Source organism: Solanum tuberosum, unplaced genomic scaffold, assembly GCF_000226075.1.
Source record: "Solanum tuberosum cultivar DM 1-3 516 R44 unplaced genomic scaffold, SolTub_3.0 scf00732, whole genome shotgun sequence".
Classification (NCBI taxonomy): domain Eukaryota; kingdom Viridiplantae; phylum Streptophyta; class Magnoliopsida; order Solanales; family Solanaceae; genus Solanum; species Solanum tuberosum.
The window spans coordinates 84791-108309 of record NW_006239647.1 but is presented as its reverse complement, the minus strand read 5'-3'; the positions used below and the strand labels follow the sequence as shown (position 1 = coordinate 108309).

At 33.5% G+C, this 23519-nt stretch overlaps 1 protein-coding gene and 1 non-coding gene across 6 annotated transcripts; both read left to right on the top strand.

Moving 5' to 3' along the window:
* The first annotated feature begins 1942 nt into the window (after positions 1-1942).
* Positions 1943-2001, top strand: MIR171C (microRNA MIR171c). The gene has a single exon (NR_127236.1). It is a non-coding gene; the product is annotated as a microRNA MIR171c (primary transcript).
* Positions 2002-4715: 2714 nt separating this feature from the next.
* LOC102592331 (serine/threonine-protein kinase STY17-like) lies at positions 4716-19865 on the top strand. 5 transcript variants are annotated; one of them, XR_368938.2, is made up of 17 exons: positions 4719-5077; positions 5969-6083; positions 8514-8587; positions 8740-8859; positions 10052-10106; positions 10903-11013; positions 13129-13179; positions 14741-14907; positions 14976-15083; positions 15943-16016; positions 16821-16996; positions 17789-17884; positions 19005-19085; positions 19162-19215; positions 19301-19435; positions 19513-19638; positions 19826-19865. XR_368938.2 is itself a non-coding variant. In XM_006367102.2 (16 exons), exons 1-16 carry the CDS (start codon positions 4881-4883, stop codon positions 19579-19581), a joined length of 1683 nt encoding a protein of 560 aa, XP_006367164.1. In that variant the 5' UTR covers positions 4720-4880; the 3' UTR covers positions 19582-19811. The 5 variants fall into 5 exon arrangements, 4 of the variants coding, with proteins under 4 accessions (XP_015160760.1, XP_006367164.1, XP_015160758.1 ...); XM_006367102.2 differs by lacking the exon at positions 19826-19865 and having other exon boundaries at positions 4720-5077; positions 19513-19811; XM_015305273.1 differs by lacking the exon at positions 19826-19865 and having other exon boundaries at positions 4998-5077; positions 5937-6083; positions 19513-19811.
* Positions 19866-23519: the final 3654 nt, after the last annotated feature.

Sequence of the window (23519 nt, the reverse complement as noted above, 5' to 3'; positions counted from 1 at the left end):
TACCAGCCCCCCCAAAAAAAAATTAATTAAGTTTGTTTTTAAAAAATATTTTCAATTTCAAAAAATATTTTCTACTCTAGTAAAAATAAAAGATATTTCTCAAAAACATTTTTCATTCATAAATCAAACACTAAAATTTTTTTCTGAAAAATATTTTCTACTCACCAACCGAACATGAGAAAATAAGTCAAAAATCTACTTGTTTTTCAGGAAAACATTTTCCTTCATACCAAACACACCCTAAGTATTTCTTTCACATATAATTTTACATTTTTCGCCGATAAAATATTAGTTAAGCTTTTAGCACTATGCGTATGCAATGTAATATTCAAGATGTTTCTACTAAAATGAGATGTCAAAAAATATTATTCTCAAGATTGAGAGTTCGTTTGGATTGATCTATTTTTAGTGTTTTTAAGCCAAAATAACTTTAGAACACTTTTGGAGTGTTTGAATAACTTAAAGAAGTGTTTATAAGCACTTAGTTTTAAGCTAACATGGTAAAAATAAGTCATAAGCCATAAGTTGAAAATTTTAATTTATGACTAGCTTTTGACTCATAAATCAAGTCAAAAGTCTAATACATAATTCACCCAGGCTTATACTTTAAATTGTAGGAAATTCTCCAAGCTTGAGGCGTGTCGAAAGATATTGTCCTTAAGGATATTTCACCCGATATAGATATATTCCTCAAAATTCAACAAATTCTTCCAATATAAAACTAAAAGTCAGTAACTAACAAAGATTCAATCAAAGTATAAAATCCAGCACTAGAATATATAATTAGGTAGTCAGAAAAACTTGTTTTGTTATGTTTTCTTGATCACTTCCATCTCCATCTCTCCTCAAGGGATAGAAGATACTCTCTATGTCCACTTTTATTTGTCATGTTGCGCATTTCAAAAGTTAATTTGATTAATTTTTAAATTTAAATTAGATTACATTAATTCGATATTTTAAACAAAAAATTTAGATATTCAAAAACTATACGAAAAGTACTATATATAAGTTGCAATTTTTTGCATATCAATATGATGAAAAATACTACATATATAAAATGTTAGTCAAAGTTTTTATAGTTTAACTCTTAAAAAAATAATTATGATGATTAAAAGTGGATGAAGATAATATATATGTATATATATACTCAACCAAAAGTGACTGTTGAAAAAAATTAACAACCCAAACAATAACGTTCCAACATTAATCATGGTCAAAACATTTATCATCATTATAGCTCTTCATTGTCATTAATGACAAAAAAACTGTTTGGCCATTAAACAATATAATGAAAATACTAATAAAGTTTAATATAATAATAATAATTAATATTTATTAATAAAAACATTTCTTTTTGAGATATTATCTTATTTTTCCAACACAAACTAATTTTAAAAATTTGATCAAATAAATTTATTAAAATATGTCTCAATGCAATATTGTTTAATTCCTCTTTGTGGCTCTGGATAGTTAGTTTGACATTAAATTTCTGTGGTAGTGGCCTATGCCTATATGCGATCCCTCTCTGCTTCTCTGTTCCCCCTTTCATAAATGCATTAATGCATGAGAGAGATTTGAAACAAAGAAAAAGTGAGTTTTCCCTCCCTCTTTTCACAGTGACGGACTAAACGTTTAAACTTATTAAATTTAAATTCTGAATCCGAATCTAAGATATATGAAAATGTGAAAGCATGATGATAATGAGCAGAGCAGAGTTAACATGCACCAAACCTGCAGAGTGAAAAGCTGTTACTATAGTTAAATGCAGTGGCCCCTTCTTTCTGCTTTGGTAGTGCAAGGTTTTAAATGCACTCCACATAGTATATCTCTTCTTAAACACATTCACAATTCATCAATTCTCTTCCAAAAACCCCCTTTTGTTACTTTGCTTTTGCACTCAACAAGAGAACATTTCTCTTTCTCTATGAAATAGTAACTCTGATATTGGCCTGGTTCACTCAGACACACACTATTTTGCTTTGATTGAGCCGTGTCAATATCTCAGTTCCTTTTCACTATACAGATACTCCATCAGGGAAAAGAGGTTGGTTTTCTACCTCCGGAATGACTACTTCTTTCGTTTTAATTTGACTGGACACAAGTTTGAGAAACTTTTGAATCTTGTGGTGTTAAATTAAAGATGTGCATAATCGTTTAAATCTTGTTGTCTTCAATTTGCCACGTTGAATGTTGAAATTGAAAAGCTTACTAAAATATGTTTGGATGAAGGGAATAATAAACTTCTAGGGTTTCAATGTTTGTGTATTTGTTTTCCGAATTCATGTTGAGTTCCCACATCGATCTGTTGAGAATGGTATTATTAATTATATTATATAGTTTTGGAAAATCATTACTTTTCTTAAACTAGCTTTTGAGGTTGATGAGTTAAGCCTAATATATTTTTATGTTCAAAATCATGCACATCTCAATTTGTGGTTTATCTCGAGATGTTGAATTCCTATCTTATATTATCACCCTCCATATATATCCTGGGGATGCAGTGGGTATTGAGTTTCCACATCAGTTGGGAAGGGTATTATTTGTCTTGTTATATAATTTTGGACTCTTGAGCTAATTTTTAGGGTAGAGTTAGATTCAATCTTTATTTTCTTGTAAGTTTATACTGTAATAACTAAGTAAATAAATATGTGAAATCTCAAAAAATTTATATGAGTATATAGTACTTGTTGTTAGAGTGTGTGATCATTTTATTTAAAATTAAGTTATTAAAAAGAATATTTTTTTTATTTAAATTATATTTTTGACATACACGACCCTCATGTGTGTTTGATGAATTTAACCTTTTCAAAAAGGATGAAGGGGAGAGTCGGTAAAATGTCGGAGAAGTGTAGACTTCATTCATTTTTTATAGGTCAAACACAAAAAATAAATTAATTAATAATGAGTGGTGATGAGATTTCATCCCACTATCTTTATTTGCTTTGATATCAGTATTAAATCATCTCATTTAAAAGCTGTATACTTCTTCTTACTCCTCTTATGTGAAATTATTATAGAGTTTGGACCCTCCTATTTTGACAACATTGCTTGTTTAAAATTCATTTTGAATATTTTGCATATTGTTTTTATATCTATTGCTTTTCTTATAAATTCTGAAAATGGTTTAGTTATGGACTTCTATTTTGTTAACTCAATCAACTTCCTGCATTTCTAACATTAAAACTTCATTGAACTTCTAGAATTCTGAGTTCAGAATATAATAGTATCATGATAAAAGAAAAATTAGTATCAACATGTTGGATTTTGAGGTAACTTTTCTTACATGATATAAGTATTTTGAATTGTATATTTGTAACCAAATTAAACCTATTTACTTGTTAATTTTTGCTCCAACAACAAACAACTCTCTCAATTCAAGATCAAAATTAGAAACATTAGCCAAACAGACTTTGTACTATATAAGTCTGAAGTATAAACTGTTGATTGTGTCAGGTTGTTTGGTACCTTAGTGTATAAAAACACATACTTTTTGTTTTTGTTATATTGGTGTAATATATCACAAATATAATAACTTACAATTAAAAATAAAAATGACATAAATGAATAAAGAAATGTTTAGGCTGAGGTGCAGGAGATTCAAGCCCATTGCACCATAATCTATACCGATCCAGTAGTATCACTCTTGACTTGTTCCCTCTGGGATACAACAATCCAACAATGTCGTACAACTCAAACAATTCCGGATTAGTTGAAGAGTTCAAAGCTCTATAAAAAGAATGTCTCCCTTCAATATATAATTATTCACTTTTGTATAGTGAATTAGTTGAAGACTTAACATATTTTGCTTTATCTTAACTCTCTCTTTCACTACACGAACTCAATATATACACAATATAATATTTCTCATATTTTCTTACACCCTTTTTCATATTTCACCTCAACAAAAAGAAAGACAGTCACTATTTATAAGTGATGAATTTTTCTTTGCAGTAAATAGGAGGATAATGGCTAGTAAGTTGAGTAAATGAATAGTCCAAAGTGTTACATAAAGTTACAATGTATAATGATGTAAAATAATGGGTGAAATTAGTGATAAATTATGACAATAGTGGTTATAATAGTTACATGATGACAATATTTTTGTCAATTTATAGCCACTAATATATGTCCTTAATATTTTTATTTTAATATTATAACGCATAAATTCCAATTGTTTTGAAGGCATTGGGCGCGCCTTTTAATATATTTACATAGAAAAAAAAATACTTAATCAAATCAAAGTAGTTAAGAAGTTGTGGGGAAAAAATCCTTAATACAGAAAGGTTCCCAACACTGTATTTGGATAAGTCCTTACGTATTATTTCATAAACATACAAGGTTTGGATAAATTATATCGTCCCCTATTATTATATAATATCACACACCAATATTTTGAATTATAAACCTATAAGAAAAATAAGGTATGAGATAGACTTACTATAAAAAGATGGAGTAAAATATAAGATAAGATCATTATTTAATTGTAAGTAAAAACAAAATTAGAAGAAATATTAAAGTAACATAAGATCACACTAAATCAATTATTACACAAAATGAGATTATTATCTAATGATAAATTTTAACGATACAATATAGTAAAATTTAAATAACATAATATTTAAATTATTATTTCAATATAATACAATGAATAACAACCGTCCAAACTAGGTGTAAATGCAGAAACTTTTTTTTAAAAAAAAAGTCATGGAAAAACTTGTCACCTTTCTTGTACTTTCCCATGAAATAAAATTCCACTCAATTTTAAGTACTAACAAATGATGAAGCAAGCTTTTTACTCCGCTATAGTGACACTTGAAATTCCTCCATTGTTGTAGCGAGTTTAAATTTAGTTGAACTGAAGGTTTGGTTCTGCTCTGTAAATGGCGATTGACGATAACGAGAGTTGCGGAAGCCGAGCTATAGAGCCGTCGTCTCCGAAGCACAGCAGGTTGCAGAGGCAGAAACTTCAAGCTTTTAACGAAGTGTTGAGTCGATTACAGGATTTGAATCTCGAAGAATCTCACCTCCCTGGCTTTGAAGACCAGCTTTGGCTTCACTTTAATCGCCTCCCCGCTCGGTTAATTTCCAAAACCCTATCTTTAGCTTGTTTGGGTGGTTGTTACCTGTTGTATTGTGTTCTTAGTTTAAATGCAATGTTTGTTTTGATGTTATTACACAATGTTTGTTTTGATTCTTACTTAATTTTCCACTCTTAGTTAAAGATGAAAAGTCCCATTTTGTGTAACCATAGATTTGGTTTGATGAAGTTGCTATTTTTTTTCCTTATTTATTATTTAATAATCCTATTTTATCATTTGGTCTACCTTTTTTAAAGTAGCTCTACCTTGTATCGGTTTAAACTTTAAATTGTTCAGGTGTGATGTTATTTAACAATGCAAAATGATTCTATATATCCAAACATTATATTCATCAAAAATCATTGTTTTACATCTACTTGGGTTTGATGCACTTGAGCCAAGGTTCTTTCGGAAACAAAACTCTCTACCTTCAACGAGGTAGTGGTAAGGTCTGCATACACTCTACCCTTCCCAGACCCCACTTAGTGGGATTTCACTGGGTATGTGGTTGTTGTTGTATTCATCAACATTCAAAAGAATATAATACATTATGAAACAACATGTAACAACCATCCAAATAGAGTCAGCGCATTTTGTTTAGTGCTTTTTGTCTAATTTAGGTAACTTCTCGTTTTAGAGTAATTTGTATTAAAAGAGAAATTATTTAATACTATAACGAAATGAGCTGGAATGAAGTGTAATGATTGCAAAGGAGTATAATCGACCTAGTTTATGAAAATGAGCTTGATGATCAATCAATTTATATATATTTGAATTTGTATGGTTGAGTTGGAATCGTAGATTTTCTTTCGTCTAAATATCTGATTTTTGTGATCAAATGAGATTGTCTACTTGTAGTGGTGTATGGAGATGAATATGGTTGCATGCAGATATGCATTAGATGTGAATGTGGAAAGAGCAGAAGATGTGCTCATGCATAGGAGATTACTGCAACTAGCGAAGGATCCTGAGAATAGACCTGCTTTCGATGTTCGCCTTGTGCAGGTATATTTCCCTTGTTATCTTTTTCCTAATGGTTTTTGGCGCATATAATATGCACAAACTGTGAGCAACTAGAGCCCGTAAATTACAACAACAACAACAACAACAACAAAAGCTTGCTATTTGGTCTTAGCTACTAAGTTGGGTTCTTAATTCCACACATTTGGTGCTTAGCAGCAAAGGATCTATGATATGGTTCAAATAGATTCCAAAACGGAGGAATCTTCCAACGAGCTCTTTAGCCTTTTCTAAGCCATTCTTATTTCCTCCATCCGAATCCTGTGTGGTATTCTACCAACATAGGAGATGAAGAACTTTTCTGCACGATTATACAATTTGCACATTTAAATCATTTCAGTAGGTTCTCTTATTAAGATGAGTTCTTACTGATTGCACATAAAGGCTAGATATTTAATTCATCCTTCTTATTCGCTGTCTTCCAAATAGAAATTGGGGGAGTGTACTTTCATGGACCACTACATGCTATATATTTTTGAAATTGACCACTACATGCTATCAATAAATTGTTTTTTTATTTTGAATCCATCAGTCAGTTTCCTGCTTCATCTATGAACAATGATTGGGAAAATAGATCGTTATTATCAAGACATAATTTTACTTTTGAAATCGGATCTCCAATGTCCAATCCTTTACACTTGATATGGATTGTGTCCAATCAATTGTTACTGCTAACAGTGCTCTTTAAAACAATGTACTCTCTTAAAAACGATAGTAGCTGTAATTGAAATTTGAAACGCCTGTTGGTTCATAACCCCATGAATTTCTCCAAATAATGGAACTTTAGTAGCTGCATTTGTACATCTTTGTATCTCAAGTGGTAAGGTATATTAAGCTTCCCTTTCTCACTCTGAAAGAAAGAAGAAAGCCTTGCTTTGCCTCCTTCCTTCTTCGCTAATTGAAGGCTAGACTCACACGTCTGCCTATGAAGATTATGGCTTCCTCCCTTGTTTGATTTAAAGTGGCTTATGTTGGTACTTATCCCATATTTTAGCTATGAGTTTTTTTAACACCTGTCTGGAATGTTGTTTTCCATTGTTTCATAATGTATCGTCTTACACGTATTGTATTTTACTACGTTGTGTTGTCAAAGTAATGCTTGGATAGAATGTGTCGTTTGTTGTTACCTTTTTCCAAAAAAAGAATGTGTTTTTTGTTGACATTTAATAGCATTTTTCTTGTTTGGTTTGGCTGTATTGCACTGTACAATAACGGATAAGCTTACTAAATACTGTTAATTACCATAAATATTGGATTCATCAACAATTAAAATATAAAACTAGCAGGAAAAAGGAAAAAAAGATGATTACGTACAAGATATTAAAGTGGCTTGAAGGAGGAGTATCTGTATAAAGTTGGAGGAATTGTATTACTGATGAGAGCAGGTTGTTAAAACTTACAATTTGATAGTATATGAAACAATCAATTTTTATTTTTTATTTTTTTGAAAAAAGATAACAAGAAACTATAAAGTGGTGAGAATGAGAACATGTATAGTGGTGAGAAGGAGGAGTGTGAGGGTCTTACAATACAATGAAGGCAGAATAGGTTAATGGGTGGCGTGAGAAATGAAAAGTAAGGTAAAGAGTAAATGGTGAAGGCGGAATGGAAAAGAAAAATAAGAAAACAATCCCACTACACCATTTAGTTACCTTTATCTCAACAACAACAACAAAAAAATCCCACCACACCTAATTGGTTGTTTCGTAAAATGGGTCTTTTCATTGTTACATAGCAATAAATTTCACAATGTAATCAATAATACTATATTTAAAGTAACAATACAAGTATAAACAGGCAGCCCAAATAACCTGATAAAAGACTCTTTAACAGTCTACTCGAAAAAAGCTACGGTTGGTATCTTTGATCTGGTGTAGATGTCCGTAAATTTTAAGTCGAAAACATCATAGTTTGGTTAGACTTTTGTTTACAACTTTCTTATAGGTCCAGAAAGATTTTTTGGTGGTCCTAAGTTTCTTTAGGCTGATACCGTTAAGTTAGTCAATGTGTTAGAAGTCTTATATGGTTCTAAGATGCTTCTTAAGGCCCAAGGAATTGAAGCTAGAAGTTAGAGCTTGTGGTTTTTAGGCTTGCAATGAAAAGAGGCTCTATGTAGGGTAAGAACAAGAGGCTTGTGAATAAGCAAAATGCATCCCTTTACTAGCTCTATATTAAAGACTGTGCAACTTTATTACGATAAGACTCTGTGAATAGGGTGTACTGCCTCAAAGGTTGGGAATGACACATAGATGAGATAAAGGAAAAGACCTCTTGATATATTGTCCATGGGAAGAGGAAGGAATCCAAAAGAAAAATAAGTTATTGATTAAATTGAAGAACTATCCCTATCAAAGTTCGATCACAAGAATAATGACATGCTAGAATGCGATCTCACCTAAAGATGTCATAATGCAGGTGCATCCCACCTACAATGGAATCTCATCCAACTCTGATGAAGTAAATTCTGCAGTTAAAGAAGAATACCCATGGTATGTTCTTATTTAAGTGTTAAGGTTTGTCCTTTTTATGTTTGTTTATCTTTTTCTATTAGTTTTAGACTTGTGATTTTGCTTGTCTTTTCATCCTTGAGTTTTAATTTATCTTTTTGCCATCGTGTTTCTTCTTTGCCTCCACCTTCCAGCATCCATCCTCCTCCAACATTTGGTTCATCATCAAATCTACAGCCCTTTGAAATTGATGATAATAATGCTCATGTAAATGATGGAGAAAGTGATGCCAATTCTACTTCAGGGACAACCAGGTAATGCTTTCCATAACCTTGCCGTTGGTATATGGAGTAGTAAGACTTGCGATGCTAGTTTGGCTTCTTAACCTTTATATTCTTGTTGGTACGTCACAATTTCAGGTTAGCTATTTTATTTATGACATGCTTTCGCGGCTGTCAATATCTCACATATACATGCACAATTAGCCCTTTTTGGAATGCTAGACTAAGAATAGGAAAAGGATTGCAATGTAGTGCGTATAAATAGGACTCAGTGTAATAATGTAGTTAACTCGTTTGAAAAATATTTTCCAAGTCTTTCATTTCTCCCATGGTATCAGAGCCATTGTTGTGCACTATACTAACGAATACTGGGAGAAATTCCATCATTGTGCAATTTTTGGTGACTACACACAACTATCTCTCTTTCCGTGGTGTTGTGCAAAAACCAACACCACACAAGGTTCGTCAACGTCTGGCGTTAAAACCCTAGCCAGACATGCCCTCCTGCAGGAACCCTTTCATGCACCACCACGCACCGCTTAAAGCTATGGTTTTGGCGAGCACATCTGTGAAATGTGCCGGCGCATATGGAAATTTCTCGACAACTTTTCGACTATAGCAATCTTCTGTAGTGCTCAGCTCACAGTTCAGACCTGATTTATTTCATTTACGACTTTGTTTGATCACTTTCCTCGCGACAATATGTTTTTGGTGACTTTCTCAAGTTTCCCGACGACTTCAGCTTCTCGTTCTTGGTTTTTGGGGTACACCGGGTGGTTTAGACCTATATTATAATTTCGGTATAACTTGTTTGCATATCAAAAGACTTTGAAAAGTGTTATTTCAAGTAGGTTGATTTCTCAGCTTTGCATTACAGAGCAAGTGAAATTTACCTATGTCAATTGAAGTTGTAAACATAAGAATTGATTGTGTGGTAGTGGTAGACTTGTTTGGCGACAATTATGGTTGGTAGAGATGGAGGTTGAGAGATGACACACATTTTTGCTTATGACACACATTTTTGCTTATGTCGTCATAATCGTGGTGAGGATAAATAGAGAGAAAAGTAGGATGCCCCTGATCCTACAGCAAGTGAAATATTCATTTGTGAGATTATCATTAAGTTCACTTCTTCTAAAACTTTGATTCTTTTTTACAATTTTTTCTGATTGATGATTTTTTCCTGTATTCAAGCAGTATTCTATGTGCCATTGAATTTATGTAGGTCCATGCACGAGATTACTTTTTCAACGATTAACAAGCCAAAGTTGCTGACTCAGGTAGCTCTCCCTTGTGGCAATCTTTCTTGCTCCTTACATGGTACTTGCGCCTATACATTGTAACTGTGAGTTTTCATAAAACTGTCCTTGAATATATAGTGTAGATATTAGCATAAAATGTTCTGAAAATGAGCTAGGCATCTCTGAAATTTACTGTTTGCACATATATTGACAGAATTTAATCTGTTATTACAATCTTGACATATGTATACTGATACAATATGTGATAAAAGTTAATTGTCATAATAGTAATATTCAAATCATTTATGACATAATATCACTGCCTATTAGTATGATGTTGACTCAATTTCTTTCATTCTGGAGTGCCTTCATTGTAACACAAAAATGGGCTCTCTGTGCAGAACAAAAGTTATCTTTAAACTCAAGAAACCAGGATAAAGGTATCTCACTAACTGGAAGGTTTTGATACTTAAGTCCTTCTCTACCGCAATCTGATGTTTGTGCTACTGTAACTTCTTAACCTTCCTAAATGGTTGAAAGATGTATGTATGATGCAAGGCTGGGATCCCTTTTAAAATAGAAGATATCTATTAGAAATATTGAGATGATTTATATGCACAAACACCCTTTGGTTATCTTATTTGCTTTTCTATCTCAGGCTGTTTTTTTTTAATCATTGATTAATTAGTCCACATTAGAGTGTATTCTTTGTTAGTTATAATAGGTTAATCTGCAGAAACTCCCAGATATGTTTCAGTATTTGGAAATGCTTGCATGTTGTCTTTGATGTCATCCTGTTTCCTCTTAAAAATTGAAGCTCATCTTGGTTTTCCAGTTGACTTCTATAGTTTCTGAGATTGGTCTGAACATTGAGGAAGCTCATGTTTTTTCGACTGCCGATGGTTTCTCCTTAGATGTCTTTGTGGTTGATGGATGGCCATATGAGGTACAGTGTTGATGTTTCTTTCTATAGAGAACCAATTCTTGCTATCCATTTGAAAGGTCTATGTTTTATTCTTCAGTTTATACTTAGTTGACTAGCATAGTTGTTTTACACACTGAAATAATATGGAAGAGGATTACTTTGTAATTTCCAGTCTGAAAGTAAGATATTGATTCTTCCTTCTTCCTACAAAGACATTTACATTTTGGACCATTTCCTCCTGGATTGTTGTCGGTTCAGTGTTTGATTTGTTTTTCAATTAAGATTAGCTTGCAATTCTTTTCCAATGAGCTTCTGCTTTTATCTTTCTCATTATAGATTCATAGAAGTTCACTAAATATGGTTACATTCAATGTGGGAGTATATTATATCAGTGTTTCTTTTATGGATTAGGTAAATAATTCTATTTTTAATGGGAAGATCTCCCTGATACAAGTACAAAGTAGATTATCTACAAGTAAAATGATTCTACATTGAAGACACTCGGTTTTCTATACAAACTCGGACTTCATGGGTGCACCAAAATGAAACTAGAATAGAGAGGCTATTCCTGAAATTGGCATAATTGTGCTCTATCCTTTCAAGCACCCTCCTAGTTCTTTCCTTTTACAGGATCCCATGAGTGCTAGTGGGGCCACATTCCAAACTCTCTGGTTTTCTTTCCGTCTCCTAAATTTCTAACTGGAGAGTGCATCCTTCACTGTTCTATCATTGCCCATCGTGGCCCGAACCATCTCTATATATCATACCACAAGCGAGTAGCCAACTAAAATGTAGAGGGAGGTGGTCCACATCTTCACCCCAACATTTACACCTGAAGTACCATCTGACATATGTATTCCACTTCTTTCTCAAATTCTTTGCTGTGAATATTGCTCCCATCGCTGCCAAGCAAAAGAATACCCCTTTGTTGGTGCCCGTGGAATTCAGACAGTTAGAGTATGAAGAAAACCAGATTCCTCCCTCTCCAAGATCATTGATAATATGATTTTACTGAAAATGATCCATCTCTCTCCACCCGACACCTTCATGAGTCCTGTAGATATACTTTTCTTGTAAAGCATTTCACAATCAGGCCTCGACAACTTTTCAATGTCGAGAACTCCTCTTGACCTTACCTCCCGTGTACTCCCCCTTCTTGTAACATTCAGATTTATTGTATTGTCATTCCTTTTGGCTTGATATACTATAAATGCTTGGGAAGTTCTTTTTTCACACCACCTATTACTCCAAAAGCTGAATCTGCTTCCTCTTCCACCTTGAAGGTTATGCTGCCGATGATGTTATCCCTCCCTCTCATAATATTTCTAACTCGAAAGGAGGTGCGATATTTTTAGTCCTCCACTCCCTTTCAACAACTCCATACTTTTTCTCTATCCCTCTCGATGAATCATGTTCCCTAATCTTGAATCTCCATAGCCATTTCCGTAATAGGGCAATTCAAAGATCTTGCACCCAAGATCACTCCATCTTTTTGTGTGGAGAACAAACGTCCTCTCAACTGACTAGGTGGAACTTCCTAATCCTGTTTGCTGAATCCCATAAAAAGTTGTTTGGAGCATTTCCAATTTAGCTTTGTGATACTTGCCAGTGCGTGAAGCAATTACATTAAGTATGTATGGATGCTAGACAGAGTGTTTTTAATTAATAATACATCCTCCCCCCTTGACATATACAGTTTTTGCTATCTTGGTAACTTTTTCTCAACTCTCTCGATCACTGGGTTTCATGTTCCCTGATTTTTGTGGAAGCGCCCAAGGGTAAGCCGAGATAAGTAGTTTTAATAGCTTCAACCCTGCAATTAAGAACCGTCAATATAGTTTACTCCACTATTGGTATTATATCATACTTCTTGAGTTTGATCTTGATGTCTGACACAGCTTGGAACCGTATAAGAATTTGTCTAAGGACTAAGATACAAAATATTGAACTGTCCTCTCCGAACAATAGACGTGAAACCCTCACTGTACCTTTCTCACCTATCGCTGCAAAGAAACCCCTCATATAACCAAGTCTTTGTTCTCTTCCTACAATCGCAACGTTTAATAATTATGTTTCCGCCTTTTGTTTTAGCGGTGCTATATAATTCATACTTTTGTTTTTAATATATAATTACAGGAAACAGGATTGCTGAAGGGTGAGCTGCAAAAGGGAATAATGAGGAGCAAGGTAGGTATTCTTGTCACTGCTTGATATGCGAATGAGTGTCACTCAATTTTTTTTTCTATTTGCTTAGCTCATGCATTTTAGAAAAGGGAAGGGAACTTCTCACCCCGAGGTAGGTGGAAAACTACCGGTTTTTAGAGCATATCAGTAGTTTGAAACTAAAAAAAAGGTTTATGGATATTGGAATGACAAGTGGTTACGGTAGCGGAAGCCGGAAAGCGGAGAAATTCGGGAACCGTCAGTCACCTTTTGAATCAATTATCTGCTTCATGTCAATGTCTTTTCTTTTGCAATATCAAGGTGTTGGTCCCATGTTGTTTCTTACTTTTAATATCTAGTGCATCCTCTAGAGAACTCCTGTAACAAGTTGATTTTCAATCTATGTTGTCATGAATGGACTAGTCATAATAGCAATAATTTGAATTTGGCATGTCTGTTGAGTGTCCACATTGGTGTAGGAAATTTGTTTAAGTCTCCTAATATGGCCTTGGACAATCAATTCTCATCTCATGAGCTATAGCTTTTAGGGTTGAGTTAGATCCAAGGTCTTAACAATGTCTGCTGGGAAGAGTTTCATGCTTGTTTATTTGATTTGTAGTCTGAAAACCATTGGAAGTTAATAATAATAAGAAGAAATGTATAATTGTCGAAAAAAATAAATAAGAAGAAGAAATGTATGACTTGTGAACATAAGGTCTCTGCTACTTTCTGTCATTCTTACTTTAGTAAAGTGAGAAGTCTTGCTTACTCCTTAGGAAGGTTGCCCTTGATTTAGGACAAAGGTATAGGGTGATCTCCAGTAGAGTAATCCTACAGTTACTTTGTTGCTAACTGTCCTCAAATCGATTTCAGGTTTCCAGTCCCGGGTAGAGCCACAAATTAATGTAAACTAAATCATGACGTACCCAATTTTTTTTTTAATGTAAACTGGACTTATTCTGCTTGTATGTATTAATGGGTGGACATAGAAGGACTATAATTTCTCACACATCATATTAGATAGAAAGATCTTGACAGTAATTCTCTTAAAGAACATATAATCTTTGACGTATTTGTTACTTGAAAGCATGGGCCTACATCAATTAGGTTTCTCTGACCAGCTTGGCTTTTTCATTTTTCCATTTTATGGTTGTCTATTGAGCATCCTATCGAAAAAGGCTGTCTATAGAACTCTCTTTAGGTAGTTATGTGCAATATGCATTTGGTTTTGGTTATGAGAATGATAAAAAAGATACAACACATCTTTATAAATGCAAAAACATGTTTGGTAGCCTGTGTCTACACACACTTACCATATTCGGTCTATACTCGATAGTCCTCTGTGATGTTTTTCATATTTTTTCCACTCCCTGTTTCTCTCCTTTTTCTTGTAAGATGGCGTCAAAACAATTTCCTAGAACTAAAGGGTGATGAATTACCAATTAATAAGATAACAAAAGGTGATGAAATTCTCTATTACTTTTCTCAGCACGCTTTCTCTCTGTAATTGTGTACTCACAGTGGGGTTTTATAATGGACATTCTATTGGTGTCAAACTTGTGATCTTCCGGTGATGTTATTTCAGGAGCAACCACGACATTCCTTGGTTGCTAAGAACGGGCAACGTCAAACAATATCTGAATCAGTTTCTAACTGTGTTAAAATACCTACTGATGGAACTGACGACTGGGAAATCGATCTTCGTTTGTTGAAGTTGGAAAACAGAGTTGCTTCTGGGTCATCTGGAGATCTGTATGATCTAATAATCTATTTCTGATTTCTAGTTGGGTTGTAGTCAGTGGATTTACACTCTCTTTCAGGTATAAAGGCACGTATTGTTGCCAGGAAGTAGCTATAAAAGTCCTGAAGCCAGAACAGTTGAATATGGATATATTAAAAGAGTTCTCACAAGAGGTCTTCATAATGAGGTATGTCAGTCATATGTTCATGTTCATTCATTTAGCAGCTCTTTAGGATTTACAACTAAATTGTGTTCATTCAATGAGCAGCTCTTTAGGATTTACAACTTTGTGTTCATTCATGTGGAATGTGACTCTGTCCATGATTTACAGACCAATCGAGACCAGATTGTTTTAATGCTTCTTGGGATTTTGGCTTCTTTATATGAAAAAATTATTATGTACCAGTAGAGAATGTTCTTATATTTCTCACTTATTGGTCCCAATTGATGTTCTGTTTATAAGTGTCAACTTATCCGATACCTGGAGTAGAATTAAAAGATGGTTGAATATTTCTTCGGAAAATAAGATTTTAATTTTAAACCTTTTTCATAAAAAGTAGAACAAAATAGTACATTCAACTAACGGCTATGAAAAGTGAAATAGAACATCCAATTTGGGATGTAGGGGGTAACATTTTTTAGCTTTAGTACTTGAATTGGTGATCTCTTTACATGCATGAACATGGGAACTAGGTGTGCCATGACTCTTTCTGTAATTGACATTTGTCTGTTCACAGTAACAAACATCAAACACAAAGTGAACGATAAAGCTTTCATGAAATTTTAGCATTTTCCAAAACTTGATCTCATCTGAAAAAAGGTCCTGGTTAGATAAAAGATTCTCTGGCAATTGACAACTCATCTTTTTAGATTAAGTACCAATCGCCAACCTTCTTTGCTTATGACAGTCAATTCGTCATGGACATAATTAAACCTCCCTTTGGCCTGAGGAATAATGACAAACTGTACTCGTGGATTTGAATTTCCAGTATCTAAGTTGTAATTTTTTCGTTACATTTTCTTTTCTTTGTTAACTCCTGTTGTAGGAAAATTCGGCACAAAAATGTTGTTCAATTTATAGGGGCATGCAGGCAACCTCCAAACCTGTGCATCGTGACTGGTAATTTTGAGATTTCAATCTGCTAAGCTTAAAGTATATGCTATTTAGTATTGGAGAAATGCTGGGTCTGTGTTGATTTTTGTTAATTGTTCATCAATAGATCAAGATTTTCATTATGTTACTGACTGGTGTGGTGCATCTGTTGAATTTGCCGAAATTTTGAACCATATCTCTTAGTTACTGATACCACATTCCACTGTAGTCAAAGGCACGCTTAAGCCCTGAAGCGAGGCTCAAAACGTGTTGAGCGCTTCGCCTCACTTTATGTGCGCTTCAGTGTCATCATCAAGGTTCTAAGGCAAACTTTTCCTTGCCAATGAGCCTCTTCTGAAGAAGTGACACTAAATAATTGATATTTCACTTTATCACAATTTATTTTTTCAATTTATTTGGTCATATATTTGTCATTCATGTTTATAATTATTAGTCTTGGACTAAACATATATGTTCGTATTTTTTCTCCCTTTACGCCTTTTTTTTTTTGATAACCGAGAAATCCGTCTGTGACCCGCCCTTTGGACCAATCACAGCCTTCTAAACTCGGTGGATAATGGGCCCGCCCCTCTACCCTTCTCCACTTAAATACCGGGCTTCGCTTTGCATGGCCCTTTACGCCTTTTTTCATTAAAGCACACGCTTTATTTGTGCTTTGCACTTAAATCCCCCACGGACCTTAGAGCTTTTTTGCGCTTTTCGCCTTTGATAACACTGCCACATTCCATCACAAATTATTTCGAGACCTATGGGTATCTGTCCGTCTCCATCATATTAATTAAAAGCTTCATTTTGATTACTCTTGATCAGAGTTCATGTCGAGAGGAAGTATTTACAACTTTCTGCACAAACAAAAGGGTGCCTTTAAGCTCCCTACTCTCCTCAAGGTTGCAGCTGATGTCTCTAAGGGGATGAATTATCTGCACCAGAATAACATAATTCATCGGGATCTGAAGACTGCCAATCTTCTAATGGATGAACATGGAGTAAGTCAGAGATGTATCTATAGAATATGAGAAAGGGTGGTCATGTAGTTTTAATGTGTTCTTTTTGAAGTTTGGATATCATTTCACTGCTTACTAAGTTATTCAGATTATTCTATCCCCTTGTTGGGAACTATTAAAAAAGGAAAGATGGTGGGCTTATCAAGGTTAGAACTTCAATGGCATTAGAGAATATGGAGAAAAACTTTCTTGTATAATTAGGCTGTCCTGGAGTATTGAAGCAAAAATGGGAAATGCTATCGTATGATAATTACATCAACTTTTTGAAGTGCATAGATACCTCAATATGGGATTCATATCCTCAAATGCCTTACTGACGAAGATGATGAATTAATTCAGAAACTTAGTCTAACTTGGTCGGTAGTTATTGTTGTTGGTGAAACAAGAGTTGTTAATAGACTACAAGACAAACTCTCAAGGACAAAGAATAACCAAGCAAGATCTAAATGTCAAATCACATGCATTTTACTATTAACAGAATGTGAGCTTGATCAATAGATAACTCAAATTACGTCATGATTAAAAAAAAGGTGCAAATGTTGCACTCCCAAAACTACCAAATTGTACTAATATTCTTGTTAAATGTCTTTTTTACTCGTCCCTGCATTTGAAGGAAAGAAAACAATAAATTTTCCTTAAATCATCCCTATGCTCTTTCAACTTGGTGCTGGCCCGAGTTGTCTGGCAATGATCCTCTTCCATTCAAAGGATATTCCCCCTTTTCTTAAACTGTGTATTCTCCTTGATTCTTAGATGCATTTCTCTCCTGTATAGGCTGTTAAGGTTGGCGATTTTGGGGTTGCCAGAGTGCAAGCTCAAACTGGGGTGATGACTGCAGAAACTGGAACATATAGATGGATGGCTCCTGAGGTGTGCAAGATGTAAAATTCATATTTTTCCCAGCACTTGTTGCAATATCTCGAATTCTGTTTGAAGTCATGATTCTGATATTTGTAATTTTCTTGTTCACATCATGCGTGATTTCTCTACCAAAATTTCTTTTTTATCACATGCTTACATTTTGTTGTTCCCCCAAAAGAATGAAGTTCATGTGAGATTAGAATTTAGACAGGTTTGTGATGCCTAAATGCAAACAATTTTTAGTCTTACAAAAGAATGACATTGACGTAATAGATGATGATGTGACACATAAAATTAAGTAGGATAGCTGTAGGAAGTGGTAATTGTAAGGAAATTAACCGTGTCTTGTTTTTGTACAACTTTATTATTTATTAAATGGTAAATTTTTGGTACAAAAATATTATAAAGATAGCGTTTTAGTAGGGGAAATATAGATAGATAGTATTGATGTACTATACTATGATGATTAAAAATGTTAAACAGAACGAGGTAGATCCAAAGTTACATAGAGAAAGATAGTCTCAAAAGAGTTCAAATCTATCAAGATTCATGGGGATTTAGCTAATGACATACCAGAATCAGAATGAAAGCTGAAGACACAGATATGAGAGGTCAATTAGATAGGATTTAGGCCTCTAATTGATTTCTTAGACTTACATTAGGTCTCGTGTTAATCTGGAACATTTTCATTATGGTTAGAGATGTGATATGTACATCAATATTTCAATGAGTATGAGTTTTAGAAATATCACCAGTTTTAGAAACATCTAAAACTAGAGTTGTTGGTGGTTGAATATTAGAATAAAATGGATCCAAATATGGTAGAAAGGATAGATTATTAATAAAACTGACCCCAACTAGTTGGGGACTGGAGTTATTGATTGATTGATTGATCGACTTAATGAAACGTGAGTTTCTCCTTCATGCTGTCACTTTCAACAACGTTTTACTGAGTTCTTAGGTCACTTTCAATTACGTTTTATATCTTCCCACTCCACCATTATATTTCAGCAATGTTGAATCCTATTTTGTGCTTAACCATTTGTTAGCAAGGTAGTTTACTTCCTCCTTATTTATCAAAAAATAAAAAGGCTTACTTCAACCTAAAATGGTTTCTCTTTGTTGAAAGGTAATCGAACACAGACCATATGATCACAAGGCCGATGTTTTCAGCTTTGGTATAGTGCTGTGGGAACTTCTGAGTGGAGAAGTAAGTTTTACTGCTACTCAATGTCACCTAGTATTTCCTTATTACCCAGACTTATGTCATGTCTACAACAAGCCAGATACCATATGCACACTTAACACCTTTACAAGCAGCAATAGGCGTTGTGCAACAGGTAATATGCCTGTTATTGTCATTGTGAATTTAGTGAAATCTTCTCTTGTTGGGCTACCGTTCCTCATTAGAATGATATTTATCAGGATCTACGGCCAAGAATTCCGGAACATGCTCATCCAAAGCTTGTGGAACTTGTTGAGAAATGTTGGCAGCAAGATCCCACTCAAAGACCTGATTTTTCAGAGATTTTGGATATTCTCAAGCGTCTAACCAAAGAGGTATGATATTTACATCAGTAATCTTGGTTCTGTTGAAGTTAATTTTTTCAGCTTAGTTTTACATGCTACAAAAACAGGTTGGGCATGACGGGGAGGACAAGTCAATTGGTGGCTTTTTGCCGGCTCGTAAAAAGGGCCATCACTGACATCTGGTGCAGGGGTTTCAGGATCTGTCACAATGTATAGAGTTTGAGATGTCCAAGGTTGATCTAATTTAACTTTACTTTTGAAAATCATGAGCTCTATCGAATTTCTGCTTAGCATGTTTTCTTTCTTTCCTTCATATTCTAAGTGCACAACAGTAAGGAAATTTTTGGGAAGTTTGTAAGGATACGTTTGAATGGGCCGAAGTTCTAATTGCTAACCTTTTTCTCTATTTTGCTTATTCAGAGTTAGAAACTCGTCTCAAGGTGTCGTGAGACTATTGCCAGTACAATTTCTCTTCTATTTAGTTAAATCAACCAGGCTTTAACGTAAATGCTGTTATTCTATTTAGTATGTCAAAAATGTCTTCTTAGATTAAGAAGGGCAGACAAATTTAGTAAACTATATGGTTAGTGTAAAACTGACTATCATTTTCTTTATGAGCTGTCTGTCTATCTGGTTAACACAGCTAAGGGAACCACTTTGAAATGATTGATGTTATACAAAAGATCACCAGTAAAAGGGAATTTGTGCTTGATTGTAACTATAACGTTAAGTTACAGATTGATAGAAGCATCTCTATGTACGTATATGGTTTGAGAGTGGGGTTTTATAATTTATGTAGTATTCATTACCTAAGAGAAAGCTCATGATAGAGTGCTATCGAAAGCATTGAAGATAAGTAGAAGTGAGATAGAACATATTTTTGAAATTATTTTTAGTTTCTTAGTAACTTTCTTCATTTAACCTATCCATTGCTAAAGCCTAACATATCCACAAGATGAGTGTTGCAAAGATAGATAGATATGTGGTAGTACAAAATTAAATAAAACTAAAATGAAGATATAAGTAGAACGTATTAAGGATAAAATGAGAAAAGGTAATTTGAAATTGTTTGATCATCCTTGCATCAGTCTACTAATAAATCAGTCCGTAGATGTAAAACTATAATGTAAGTGGTATATGGGATGAGGTTGAAACAAACTTGATTTCCAATACAAACACTAATATATATTATTTACTGAATACAAGTTACAATGTAGAATAAGCACAACAAAGTAATGATACACTAACTAAGGAGAGATTAACCGATAACCAAAAAGGAAGATGAGAGAATCAGAAAGCCAAAGCTTCCACATAATAGTTTGCATAACCATAACTAATTGGATCTTAATCCCAAATAAAACTCTCCAACATTTTACTATAGACCCTTATGGAGTTCATCATGGTTCACAACAAATTAGATGAGAAAAAATTATCTCGAAAGACCTAAAACCTTGTTGAATCAATGTTTAGATTCAGCTAAGATAACAAAAATATTAGACTAGGTATTGTAAGGCTCTACCCAGAAGGGAAGCCGTTTCAAAAATTCTCAATGGCCAAGGCAGAAGCCAGGCCAAAGAGGGGGTTTGGAAATAGTTTTCAACCAGCAATAGACGCGCCTCGGTTAGAACCTCACTAGCTGCGTCATTGCCCCAAGCGCAAAGATAATTTTACTAAGCTATTGCGATTGAATTTTGTAGTCCACATTTAAGGACTCCGTGCGTCCACATTATCGATGTGGGATAATAATTATAATAATAATTGCCAAGTCTCTTTCGAGGTAATGGTTTAGTTGGATTATAGTACTTTATTATTAATAATCAAACCTAAATTCTGAAAAAGTGAAACTGAAACTATATTGGTTTATCACATGAAGGCTCTTGAGGAACTAAACATGCATATTCTTCAAAAAATATTACTCTACTTATTGATTTTTACTTTGTAAAATGGATAGATAGTTCCTTCTTTTGGCACAATGTTTTAACATTCTGGATTTAGGGGTGTAAAATATGAAATTGTGCATGTTAAAATAAGTTGAGTTAATAAATAAAACAAAAATTAAATATCATTCATAAAAACATAATTAAATAAATTTCATACCAATATCATACATGTATACAGATTTTATGCCAATGTCTTAAAAAACATAATTAAATATCAAAGAACATAATTAAAAAAATTTCATACCAATAACATACGTAAAAACAGATTTTATACCAACATATATATGGGGAGCAATATTTTCTTGTTTTGTTTTAAGAGGTCAAGATAACAACATTCCCTTTAACCTAGAAGTTAGGGTTGTTCATGGTTATGGTAAAAAAAAATCAAATTGAACTGCAATTCGATTAAAAAAAGCTGATGTTTGGTTTGATTTTAAATTTTGAAAAATCAACACTATTTGATTTAGTTTTGATTTTACTAAAAGAAACCCGCAAAAATAACTAAACCAAACTGAGGAAAATGTATATATAAATTTTATAATTATTTGTATATTATTCATAAATAAAATAAAAATATTTTGTTAAATTTTAATTAACAAAGTCTTTTAACTTTACCATTTTCTCAAGCATAACACTTAAATTTTTGCCTAACTATTACAATCTTAAGTCCAAGTCCATCAAAATTCATTAATTTACTTTACCTACCCTGCCTCACATAAGATAGTCACACATTCTCTTAATTGAACCACTTTGTTCGTGTAATAATAATTCTAATATATCTTAATTGATTAATTGAATCTACATTAGCTTTCTTGTGGATTGTACATGTACTAGGTGTCTGTGTCTATCAAGATACGTGTCCTAAAAAAGAAATTACTTTCAAATTGAAAAACAAAAAAAAAAAGAACTAAATCGACGGTTGTCTTTTTCGTTTGATTTATTTGGTTTTAGAAATTTAAAAATCAACCAAATTTATTTGATTTTGATTTTAACCAATAATCGATTCAAACAGAACCACACACACCCCTATAGCTAGAAGCATCAGTAAGCCTCGAACAATATCCTTCATCGCTTCTTATTTGAGTTGATCAAAGGTGACAAGTGAACGAACATCTTGCAATAGCGACTGTTTTCCTACTTATAAGCATCGATTCTTGTTGAAGCGATCAACCATTATAGTGCTTCAACAATGTGTACACATATTATTAGTAGCTACTGAAGAAAACAATTTTTTTTTTTTAAAGATTAAACTAATTCGAATACACGCAAATGAATCTCTTTAAAAAATAAATTACTCCATGTAAAAGTCAAAAAGTTATCTTCTAATGATTTTTTTTTTATCTTTTTTATACTTCTAACTTTTCATGAAAAGACCTTTCCGGTAAGGCACAATAAGAACCTTTTCACACTACCCGTTGTTTTCTATAAATTGAGGGATTTCCTCTCATTTTAAGAACCAATTTTATTGATTTCTTCTTCTACTATTAAATCTAGTATTCTAAGTGTACTTTACTGCCGTTGAGTGGCTCGCTGACACCAGCGTTTTGGGTATCAATACACTGGTGATTGAGATCATTCTATCCTGGGAGGACATATTCCAAATCAAACCTCGGATACTAGAGGGGAATAATTTCCTTAAGGGGACACTGTGCATTCAGTGGGCTTGATCTTCTTTCTGTTTTTCCAGATTCTGGTATGTGTTACAGATTTTATATTTGTGAATTAATTTATGTTCTTCTGTTCTTCACTGGTTCATTAAACTTTGGTAACTTCGTGTTTCTGCAAAGTTTATTGGAATCAATAATTCTGTTTTAAACACAGATTGGCAACAATCTTAAGGAAATTATTTTATACTTTTTAATCTGTGTTTCTGGTGGAGAGAAAAACCTTCGTGGTTTTATACTCCTGTTAAGTTTGCAACTTAAGTTATTGCTTACTGAGTCATTTGTATCAATTTCTGTTTGTTACAGATTCTGAAATGGCTAATGACAATGTTACGGTGGCTGTTGCTGCACCAACCCGAACTGCTGTACCACCAGCAGAGAAACCGAGAAAATTCTCTGGTGTGAATTTCAAAGGATGGCAGCAACGGGTATTTTTCTGGCTTACCACTCTTGGTCTGCAGAAATTTACCAATGAAGTAACTCCAGTGCCTGCTGTTGAAATGCCAGACA